At 39.5% G+C, this 11949-nt stretch overlaps 1 protein-coding gene across 1 annotated transcript; it reads left to right on the top strand.

The window, feature by feature from the left end:
* The first annotated feature begins 2621 nt into the window (after positions 1-2621).
* Positions 2622-4578, top strand: LOC145400427 (innexin inx3-like). The gene is made up of 2 exons (XM_080272941.1): positions 2622-2788; positions 3417-4578. The coding sequence occupies exons 1-2, from the start codon at positions 2622-2624 to the stop codon at positions 4576-4578; spliced, it is 1329 nt and encodes a 442-aa protein (XP_080129067.1).
* Positions 4579-11949: the final 7371 nt, after the last annotated feature.

Here is an 11949-nt window from a genome sequence, read left to right as displayed (position 1 = left end):
TTTATCCTCACTACTTACAGCTGCTTTATATATCGTACTGAGTGTCGACTAAAATCATCAGGAGGTATTCATCCCCAGAGTCTTAAGTTCCGACCCCTTCAATCCGGTGACGTACTTTGCGTTTTCTTCGTCCTTTATCCAGACAATTTTTTTTTTTTAACCTTAAGACAGACTTTTCGAACTGGAGGGTTAAATATAGCCCTCAGTAACCCCTATGCAACGTGGTATCTTCCGTAAGCTGAATAAAATCGCTAAATGAAATCGCTCAATGAAATCGCTCAATGAAATCGCTGAGTAAAATCGCTAAATGGAATCGCTGAATAAAACGCTTAATTAAGTCGCTAAATAAAATCGCTAAGTAAAATCGCTAGAAGAAATCGCTAAGTAAAATCTCTTAGTAAAATCGCTAAGTAAAATCTCTTAATGAAATCGCTAAGTAAAATCGTTAAAAGAAATCGCTAAGGAAAATCGCTAAATGAAATCACTAAGTAAAATCGTTAAAAGAAATCACTAAGTAAAATTGCTAAAAGAAGTCGCTAAATAAAATCGCTAAATGAAGTCGCTAAGTAAAATCGATGTTAAATTGCTAAATGAAATCGCTAAATGAAATCGCTAAGTAAATCGTCTGGTAGTGGATTAATTAAAATGATAAACACGTCAATAAAGGAGTTAAGGGTCCGCATTCTTGTCACTCATGGAGGCTCCCAAGCACCTCTTTCTTAGCGATTCATTTTGGAATATGCCTGAATAATACCCTTTTGTACGTACACAGACAGACAGACAAACAAACAGAAACCGAGTGATAACAACACCCGTCCCATGGCGATATTAGATCACCGAGGAGGGCAGTGAGGTGTAATACGTAAAATTAATCGCTTAAGAAAAGGTGTTAGGAAACTTCCTGACGCGACAAGAATACGAACTGATTCTAACCACAAATTTACGTCGAATCACATCTAAAGCTTCACAGTAATACGTAAAAATAAGTCGCCTTTGTGAAATTAAGTAAGAACTCTTGAAGAATCTGATTACGTGATATGTGTCGTAAATAAGGCACGGATTTACGAGCAGATTTACGATTGTTTTCCCCTCGTAAGTCGGATTTTCATTTGTAGGAAGCACAAGAGACTCGGGGAGAATCTACGCTGATTTTTCCCTTGTCTTTCCAGGGAAAAATAAAACGTGTGATAATTCCTTTTTGTAACTATTGCGTGTGTGTGTGTGTGTGTGTGTGTGTGTGTCGTCCTGTTCTGCCTGCAAATAAAAAAACATACTTACGATAGGCTTAAGTTTGTCTGTAAACACGGGTCCTGTAACTTTATTTACTTTTTATATATTCTTGTATTCTGTAATCGGCTACTTACCGTTTGAGATACAGACGGTCTTCAGCGTAAGCCAGGGATGTGTTACAAAATGGTACTTTTTTCATACAAGTTGAACTGAAAATTGTTGTTGTTGTTGTTGTAGGTGTTGTTGGTGATGATGATGATGATAATAATAATAACTAATGATAATAATAATAATGATGATGATGATAATAATGTTAATATAATAATAATAATAATAATAACAACAACAACAATAACAATAATAACTAGAGCATCACAAAATTGTCCAAGGACAATGCTGATAAGAAAAACTTCCCACAGCCATTGCTACTGGAAGCTGAGCTATAAAGGGACCCTGAGGTCAAGATCACTGATCCTGTGCATATCGCTTTAGGTCATCACGGTTTTTAAGTCCATCAAGTTTGGTGGTTCTAGCTTTAGTCCGTCGTGGGAAACATGGTGACATTCGGAATATCCAGAAAAGTCCCAATTTTTGACACCAGGTGAGGGCAAGGTCACTGATCTTGTGCATATCACCAAGTTTGGTGGCTCTAGCTTTAATCATTCATGGAAAATTAGGTGACATCCGGAACATCCGGAAAAGTCCCAATTTTTGACCCTAAGCATTCTCAGAGAACAAACAATCGACTGGAACCATACTCCTGCACTGCGTCCACCGTAAGGCTATATTGTAGTAAAATTTCATCTTCCTAGCGTAAGCGGTTCTTGAGATAGCGTGGTGGACTCACTTTTCGGCATTCTCGATAATATCCGGAAATCCGGGTGACGAACTGGCACCATATTTGACCAAAAAAAAAAAAGAAAAAAGCGGACAGCTGTCTTACTGCGTTGTCCAAGTTTGAAGGCTGTAGGCCAAATAACCTTTACATCGCAGTTCTAAAATAAGCAATAAACATAAGAGGATGAAAAAAAAAAAATACTTCCCACAGGGGTGTGAAGTGTTAATAATAATAATGACAACAACAACAATAATAACAACAACAACTACAACAATAATAACAACTATAATAACAACAACTATAATAACAACAACTATAATAACAACAACAATAATAATAATAATAAAAATAATAATAACAGACTAAGAAGAAGAAGAATGACGATGATAGTATTGATAGTGCTAATGACAATGGCTATAATCATTCCACCTGAACAATTCACGGAACCCAGATACAAAAAACATACCCCCACCATCCTTCTTTCACGAACAGCTCACGTACACGCCCTTATCACCGCGCCTTCTGAGTACCCGTCGTGGCAGCCTGAGGGAACATGGGGGGCCAGGACATCCGTAACCTGCTGGGGAGTGTGGTTAATTTCATCAAGAGCCGCGCCAATCGCGTCTGTACCGCCTCCTGTGATGGCCTGGTGCTGAGGATGCATTACCGGTGGACCTTCTGGATACTCATCGCGGGGTTTTTCACAACTTGGTATTCCTGGTGAGTTACGTGCGGCTGTTTCTGTAAATTCTGAGAAAGAGAGAGAGAGACAGACAGACAGACAGACAGACAGAGTACAGGTTCACACTCCACTCGAAAAAATCTGACACCACAGAGCATGCTGTTGCAGAATTCCCTATGATTTTACCCCTCATTGATAGACTTGATTTCATGAGGATGGTATGTATCGAATATCTGGCACTTCCTCGTAAGCATTTTTATCATACGCACATTCAGATGATAAGCGATGACTTCAACATCGTGTGCTATACTGATAATTTTCATCGAACGTTCTTCCTGCGTGATACTTTTTCTGTCCATTTGTACATTTATAACGACAGTCACACCCACTAAATACACTGTCAAATTAGCAATGTCTAGTGTTCATTGGTAATTACGTAGCTATTTTAGTGCTGTCTACATTTTCATGCTTTCAATTGACAATATTTTTTTTTTTCTTTAGTAGCAGTCTTAACATCATTCTCAGTTTACTAATGGTCACCATGTAAATCTTAACACACGCTTCTCCAGTTGATATATTACGAAAAACTTTACATTGTTCATATTATATTAAGTAATTCTAGAAGGGATAATGAGATGAGTATTTTGACACTGTTCATTGTTTTAGGTACCATCGTGACGTCATCACCTGCGTCTCACACTTCAATGCCGAGACTCAGGTTCGACTCGACTACATCAACATCTGCTTATCTTATCCTTACATCGAACTGGAGCCAGAGGGGAAAAAGAAGAATGAAGACGGGGAGAAGAAGAATGACGATGACGATGATGAAGAAGGAGAAAGACGGTATTTGCTTTTCTACCGCTGGATCTCGTGGTCATTCCTCCTGATGGCAGCAGTGTACTACATCCCGCGCAAGATATCCAAGAACTTCGATAACAAAAAGTGCAGGAGTCTATTAGAGGACCTGGCTGCCAACGCCCATGTTTACAATCAGGCGGAAGGGGAGTTGGTGGAGAGGGTAGTCAGGTATTTGTATTTTAACCTGAGGACTCATGATGGGCTTTACTGGAAATATCTGGTTGTCAACATTGTGGCTTTGTTTATTGACATTTTCGTATTTCATTTCTTCGATTTCGTTTTACAAGGAAGGTTTATCGCCTATGGGATAAAGTCCTACCCATTTGATCGAGATCCACAGACGTTCTCAGATTATATGTCACAGACTTTTCCTCCATTTGTCTCTTGTGAACTGTCTGCTGAGAACCAGTTAGTTAACAAGCGAAACGAAAAGTTTGGGTGTCACTTAACCATCATGGAACTTTATGAGAAACTTTTCCTGGCGCTCTGGCTGTGGCTCATCGTGCTCACATTCTTAACTTGCTGCTACATTGTTTTCCTGTTACTCCTATGGCTTCCATGGACACGAGTGACTCTACTGCGGTTCTCCAAGCCGGTTCATGGCAACGATGGGACCCTGCAGATAGTAACAGGGGTGCTAAGAAACTGCAAGATCGGTGACATATACTTGCTGTACCGCCTAAGACAACACCTCAGCCACGCCAGATTCTACGAGCTGATGTCCCGAATATCGTCCCCAAGCCTGTACCAGAAATCTACAGAGAGCGACCAGCACCAACCACCCGCAATCCCACAGATTCAGTCCCCTCCCAGCCAGGTTGACATGTCAAAGAATCGTAAGTCCGACGTGACCCTGGAGCCGCATCTGAACCCGGAGTTACTGCAGCAGCTACTGAACAGCCCTCAATTGTTCGGAGGGCTTCAGGGAGCACCAGGTCACATGAACACCAACATCCTTGTCGACTAACACTTGCACCATCATCATTATCATCATTATCATTATCATCCTAATATCATCCTGACCTCTTTTTCTCATCAAATTACGGAACGAGATAGGGTTCAGAAAAAAACTGCAAGAGAAAGGATACCGGTAGCAGAACTATTAAGATTTACACATACTAGATAACTGATCTTGTCTGAACTGAGGTGACTGTGTCCGTATTGAACTAAGTCACTGTGACCCAAACTGAAGTGGGCATCTGAATATTATATGCGAAACGGTTGTATAATATACTGCACATCAGTGGTTTCCAGCCTTGTCAAATTCTCGCCTCCCCTCACTGAATGACACGTTCCCTGCGCCCCCTCTTCCTCAAATACATTATTTTACAGGCATAGTTGGCACATGTCAATAAATATCATAGATTCTTAATCTTTGAAACTGTTTATATATCCAGATAACTAGATTTCTTATTTATATGTGAAATATTTTCTACATATTTAGAAATTACTGAATTCCATCATAATTCATAGTTTTCAAATATAATTACCCTCTTTATCAAGCCTTCGCGTCGTCCCCCCCTCAGGAAGCCCTTCGTGCACCCCTAGCGGGACGCGCCCCACAGGTTGGAAACCACTGATATACATGATTTATTCATGATTCATAAGTTATCAAGTGATCCTTTTGTACAGTTGAATAGTTATTCTTACAGGAACTCCTCTCTTCTGCTTTCAGCTATCATAAATTGTGCATTTCACATATTTTGTTTGTGACGTGCGCAGTGCATTAAATACGCCTAAGTATTAATCCCTTTATTATGATGATGTCTTTGCCCCATGTTTTATTCTGGCAAATTCGTGACAACTAGATTCAACTTGGGAAGTCTCTCTAACTTTCTTACTCTCTCTGGCTCTTAGTATGACTCTAATCCTTCAGCATGACAACTTTCCCATAATATTGTTACCACCACACGTTTTCACTGAGTTCAGCAAGGACGCACAGTATTAAAGGGGTAACTAAACTGATCTGTGAGTTCATATATACCACACATAAAGGTAAAGAAGTGGTAGGTACTGTATTGTGTTCAGTGTTTCTGATAAATGCTCATTCCTAACTTACATGAGTTTCCCCTAAAGAATTACAAAGACATAAAATAAGCTGAGAAATAATAAGAGAATTTATACTGTGTTCCCTTAAGAAGTTTTGTATTTTAGGTGTAATGTTAAACGCGATAGTCATAACTGATGATGTTTACATAGACTTAGAAAGAGAGAGAGAGAGAGAGAGAGAGAGGTGTGTGTGTGTACTAAATGTGTGTGAGTAAACGTGAATCCTTATCAGATAACTCCCCCACGCTGGAGATAATCTGACCAGGAGATAAAGACTTCACTTATCAACAGGTATTTGTTTTTACACCTACCCAGTTTCTCCGGCAGGGGACGAACAGTTGCACTCAATAATCCCTTTACACTTCAAAACAAGCTGGAGGACTTGCGGGTATCAGCAGACCTTTAATCTAGGTGAGCAGGCAAAAAATATTAAAATCCATCCACTTCTGCTTCTATGTCATCGCTTGGTTCATGGACGCTTAAATATAATGAAGCTCCCTAACATCTCTTCCATACCGATTTATTTTTGGATATAGCTGGTTAACATCCTGTTCTACGTTATTTATGCGGAGAATGGCGATGTTGGAAGGCTTTATATAACACGGAAGAAGACAGTAAGGTGTAATAAGCAAAATAAATCGCTTAGGAAAAGGTATTAGGGAGCTTTCTTAAGCAACGAGAAGACGGGCCTCTGAGTTACATGTGGTCTTTATTTAACCACTAAAAGTCTGTCCCAAGATAAATAAAAGCGTGTGAAAATAATTTAAAAAAACAAGAAAAACACGTAATTAAATAAAAACAAGACGAAAAATACTTAATAAAAAAAAACGTAATTAAATAAAAAAGTAACAAATTGATAATCAAATAAAAACATCAAAATACGTGATCAAATAAAAGAAAAACAAAATACGTAATCAAAGAAAAACAAAATACGTAATCAAATAAAGCAAAAAATACGTAATGAAATAAAAACAAAATAAAAATACATAAACATAAAATACGTAATCAAAGCAAAAAATACGTAATCACATAAAAACAATAAAAATACGTAATCAAATGGAGCGAATAATACATAATCCAATAAACGAATAATACGTAATCAAAATAAAAACATGAAAAATACGTAATCAGACTAAAGAGGTTAAGGATACATCTACATTTAGAATATAAAAAAAAATGTCCCCAGCCGAAAAAAATTGCATAAAAATAACGAAAAATAACAAGAAAAATCACGAGAAAAATAACAAAAGGCATCACCATACTGAGGGGCTTAACCACTTCACCTCGATGATCTGTTCTGATTTGCTTCTTCCAGACGGTTTTCTTCAGCTTAGGAGGGATTTTTCTAGCTAAGGGGAGGGGGTCTGGATAGAGGTTTCCCTGACCCCCCTTCCTCACACAAGGCCTCTCCTTAAGATGAATGAAATCGTCCTCAGGCAGCGAAAAAAAGCCAGCAGAATAAGTCGCCTGATTCAAGGGGTTAGCAGCTAATCTGTGCATTTGGCGCCTAGACCCCTTCAGCCTCAGGACGTCTTTTTTTGTGTTATTTTTACTCGGCAGATTATTTTTATTCGAGTTAAGAGGGGCCTCCATTACTGAGAGGCTCAATGAAAGGCTATATCTAATCCCCGAAATTCCGAATCATTTCCAAGTTGAATAAAATCGTCTGGAGATCGCGGGAAATGTGAAAGGGTCATTATTCCTTTGTATGATCATTATTCAGCCTATGTCGTTATTCTTTTATTATTACTACACAAGACAACTAAAAAGAAAAGTACACCTTTGACGGCCGTCCCCACCCCAGCAACATTGGATGGGGGAAAAATAATTATTTAGGAGGGAGACAGAGAGGCGAACCCCAGGAGTTCCATCCGCTATAAACTCTGGTCCGGGTGAATGATCCACTGCCAAGCAAAATTTTATATTCTTACACAAAAAACATTGCCGTTGCCCTCCCTGGGAACAGTCCCCCTCCCTCCCTGGGAGAAGGGTCATCAGAGGTCCCCATCTGCTTAAAATGTGTCCAGGGGAAACATTTACCAGTATGCAAAATTTCGTATTCATAATTCAAATAGCCTAAAAGCCTAAGAGCACACGCGCTATGGCCAGATTTCCAGTGGCCACACGCCTCCGTGGGGGAATGTCCTTCTGGTGTCTCACCTTGCCTAAGACGTACACCTCTAATGAAGATCTACCAGTGTGCTAAATGTCACTGTCTTAAGTATAAAAAAAAAAAGAAGAAAGAGAGAAAGAAAATGGCATTGTTCCCCATAGGATCCCTAACCCCGCCCCCGCGCAGTCATTGGGGTTTCCACCCAGGCCTGGTTCCACCGTGTCTTAAATGAGGCCGAGGGGTAAACGCCTACCGATATAAAAAATTTCATGCTCGTAAGTTCAAAACTGCGGCCGTACATAATGGCTTTGCTGGAACCCCGGTGTCCACTCTTTCCTGGCAAGGGGCGAGCCTCACTGGTTTCACATTTTCCAAAATGCAGTTGGGGTGAACATCTGTCAGTATACAAAGCTTCATGTTTTTCGGTTAAAAGTTTTGGTCGTGTGTAACGACTTTATCCAAGGCCACCTCCCCCACCCCTATGGGAGCGACCTTCGGGGATCTCACTATGCATATAACCTGGCGCAAGTGAAACTCTACCACTGTGCAAATATTCGTGTTCCCAGGTAAAATACCTAATCGTTTCAGGTAGGACAGCCAGGAACGCCGTCCCCGTGAGGGGTCTGCCCTCAGGGGTTACACCCTGATGTGAAGCCTAGCTCGGAGAGGTCTATCATTGTGCAAAATTTGTACTCTAACACTCCTCCCATAAATCTGGATCCCATTAAAAATATATATATATATATATATATATATATATATATTTGGCCGCCCTTGTGGGTTCGTGAAAAACGTATATATAATAGTCATTATAAATCGCTAAGTAAGAGGTACTAGATAGCCTCGTAAGTTCCTGACGGTGTGCCTCATGCTCTTTCTTTCAAATTAGTGAGCTCTCTATCTGTAAAGCTGGATGAGATGAGATAAGAGGAAAATCAGGGAATGACCGTTGTGCGCTGATAAGATAAGGGGAAGAAGCGTTGCCCCTTATTTCTTATTATGGCACTAGACTAAGACTGAAGACGTAATTCAATGGAGTATATGAATATGTAAATAGGTGTGTGTGTGTGTGTGTGTGTGTGTGTGTGTGTGTGTGTGTGTGTGTGTGTATTTCGTGAGGGGAGGGCATGAGTGTTTAGACTCTATTAGCTGTGAGAGATAGTACGTGAACGTTCTGCAGGGTACTATCTTTCTGATAAGCAGGCATGAAACCCTGGCCAAGAATGGCATTGTTCTGACGCAATATTATCTCTCTTTCATTTCGTGGACTACAAGAGCAATACAGAGATGTGGGACGAACTATCTTTTATTTGACTCCCAATATGGAGCCTCTGTGATACAGTGGTAAAGTGTGCGTTTTCGTACACTGAAGAACGAGGGCTCACCCCGCCAGGGTAAAAAACTTTGGGAGCGTTCTTCTAGTCACGTACTGCTTGGCGGAAATCAGGGGTGCTGTGGTTGAACCAGTGTCGCATTCTATAATGTATGCTTGCACCCAGTCGGCTTGCGCAGGCCGATTACACTTGGTTCACAGACTACACACACATCCATAGCCACTACAACGCTACAAATACACTAACAAGCACTTCTCACCCTACATACAATCTCTACCAGACAGCATAAATCACTTGATAGAGATACATTGGCTGTATCGTCCCCACTTCGGTAGAGATAGGCCGGTCCTGCAGTGGACACTCGAAGTTACTTAAAGTGCAGATACCCTTCTAGCTTTCCTACCTAACCAAGGAGGGGAGATGGACTCTAATAACCCTTCAGAAGTTACAGTGCACGCTGAAAATCATACTTTACTCCAGCTGTTACATTTCAGCAAATGCCAGTGCTTACAGTAACAGAAATTCCCTTGCTGCTTTGTAGCGTCTTCAACCAGCAGTTCAATTTTTTCAGTACAAAAATAAAGTACTCTAGATGAAACTGTTCATCATGATGGTAGCAACGGTTCATCATGATGGTAGTAACATTGACACTAAAGAAGTAACGATGATGATGATGATGATATTAATGATGACGAAGGCGATGATAATAAAGGTGATGATATAAAGGATGATGATGATCGTGATGATGACGATGATAAAGATGATATAAATGATGATGGTGATAATGAAGAAGATGATGATGTTGTTGATGATGATGTATTCTTGGACGAGATTTTCCCCCTTTCCTGTAGCTCTGTAACCACTGCATCCAAACATAGAGTTGATGAATACAGCTGTGTTATGTAACCAGCCCGGTTTGCATCCTGCTGAAGAGCCTCCATACCGTAATCATAGACCATTCCAGATTAGTGGCTTTCTCGAGGTCATACGAGGAACGTAGGGATGTGTGTGTGTGTGTGTGTGTGTGTGTGTGTGTGTGTGTGTGTGTGTGTGTGTGTGTGTGTGTGTGCTATGCTTCTAACTGAAAGCAATTAAAAATAACCTTCGTTACTCACTGCTGCCATCAAATAATTTCATTCAACTAGAAAGGTTCTCTCGTAGTGAATAAATTAAGTTAACATTCTGATTCACGTGTAACCTATCACAAGCTGTATAGAGAAAAAACCAAGTGCAGAACAGGGGCCCACTTTATTCGACGCATCGCTAAGGGCGGAGTCTTCAGGAATAACAAACATTATTTTTGCCACTGATCACCAGCCCGAAGGCCCAGGTCGTTAAGCCACTTATTGTGTTATATATATATATATATATATATATATATATATATATATATATATATATATATATATATATATATATATATATATATATATATATATATATATATATATATATATCATCAGCCGTTTGAGTATCCACTGCAGGACCGGCCTATCCTAATCGAAGTGGGGACGATACAGCCAATGTATCTCTACCAAGTGACTTAGGCTGTCTGGTAGAGATTGTATGTAGGGTGAGAAGTGCTTGTAAGTGTACTTGTATTGTTGGAGTGGCTTTGGATGTGTGTGTAGTCTGCGAACCAAGTGTAATCCGCCCGCGTAAGCCGACTGGGTGCAAACATACTTTATAGTAAGCGACACTGGTTCAACCACAGCACCCATTGTGTCCGCCAATGCAGTACGTGGCTGGGTGAACACTCCCAAAGTTTATTAACCTGGAGGGGCGCGAACCCAGGCTCACCCGTGAACGAAAAGCACACTCTACCACTGTAACACAGAGGCTCCATATATATATATATATATATATATATATATATATATATACATATATATATATATATATATATATATATATAAGCACACTACCACTGTACCACAGAGGCTCCATATATATATATATATATATATATATATATATATATATATATATATATATATATATATATATGTATATATAATTTATTTTAATTTTTAGAACGATATCATTAACTAATTTATACTGAAAATAAACCTAACGAACAGTTCGTTACCCAACATTAAAGCCTAAAGATACAATTAGCTAAACTTAACTAAACACTAAAGGGTATAATACCTCATCTAGCAACACCATCGACCATAAATATGTAATGCCTCACTACATTACACACCTGCACTCATCACCTGGTGACTGTGAGGCGAGGCACATGTATTAATACAGGGGATTATGAAAGAAAACCACATGAATCAGAAACTATTCCATGTACTCCAACTGTCGACCCTAATTAAGAGGCCTTCTATAAGCAGAAGAAAACATTTATATATGTACAGAAGGTGAGAAACCTCGCCCAAAGGAACACCATCGACTGCAAATGCCCAATACCTCTGTATATTGCACACTTTCACTCAGCAGCTGGTGACTGTCAGGCAAGGAATGATTTAACAGGGAACATCGATATAAGAAATAGAACTGTCAGAACCAGGTACTGTTTCAAACACGTCAACTGTCAACACTAATTAAAACACTTTTTTTTTCTATCGACCAAAGGCCCGGAGGCTAATGTCATTAAGCTTTTTTTTTCTTTCTTTCTTTTTCATCGTTTTAGGTATTAAGCATAACATCACTTATTTTAGCTGTATACATAATTTTATATATCAGAACATTTTATACATTAGAACATTTTGGCACAGACAATAGAACTGGCTTTCAGCTTTAGGCTCTGAGAATATGTTCTGAAGGGTATTTGCAAGACGAATTCAACTGTATTTTTAAGGTTTTCAGACTTAAAATACCCTCCTTACTTTGT

This window comes from Coenobita brevimanus, chromosome 52 (assembly GCF_032717465.1).
Source record: "Coenobita brevimanus isolate Jiangsu-jjx chromosome 52, ASM3271746v2, whole genome shotgun sequence".
Classification (NCBI taxonomy): domain Eukaryota; kingdom Metazoa; phylum Arthropoda; class Malacostraca; order Decapoda; family Coenobitidae; genus Coenobita; species Coenobita brevimanus.
The sequence above is the reverse complement of the archived record's forward strand: the minus strand, read 5'-3'. Positions and strand labels throughout refer to the sequence as shown.

What these genes read in the sequence shown, in the direction of transcription:
- LOC145400427 (XM_080272941.1), top strand. Translation starts at nt 2,622, where the DNA reads ATGGGGGGCCAGGACATCCGTAACCTGCTGGGGAGTGTGGTTAATTTC. An exon ending in TTCACAACTTGGTATTCCTG is followed by an intron (nt 2,789 to 3,416) that starts GTGAGTTACGTG and finishes TCATTGTTTTAG; the next exon opens with GTACCATCGTGACGTCATCA.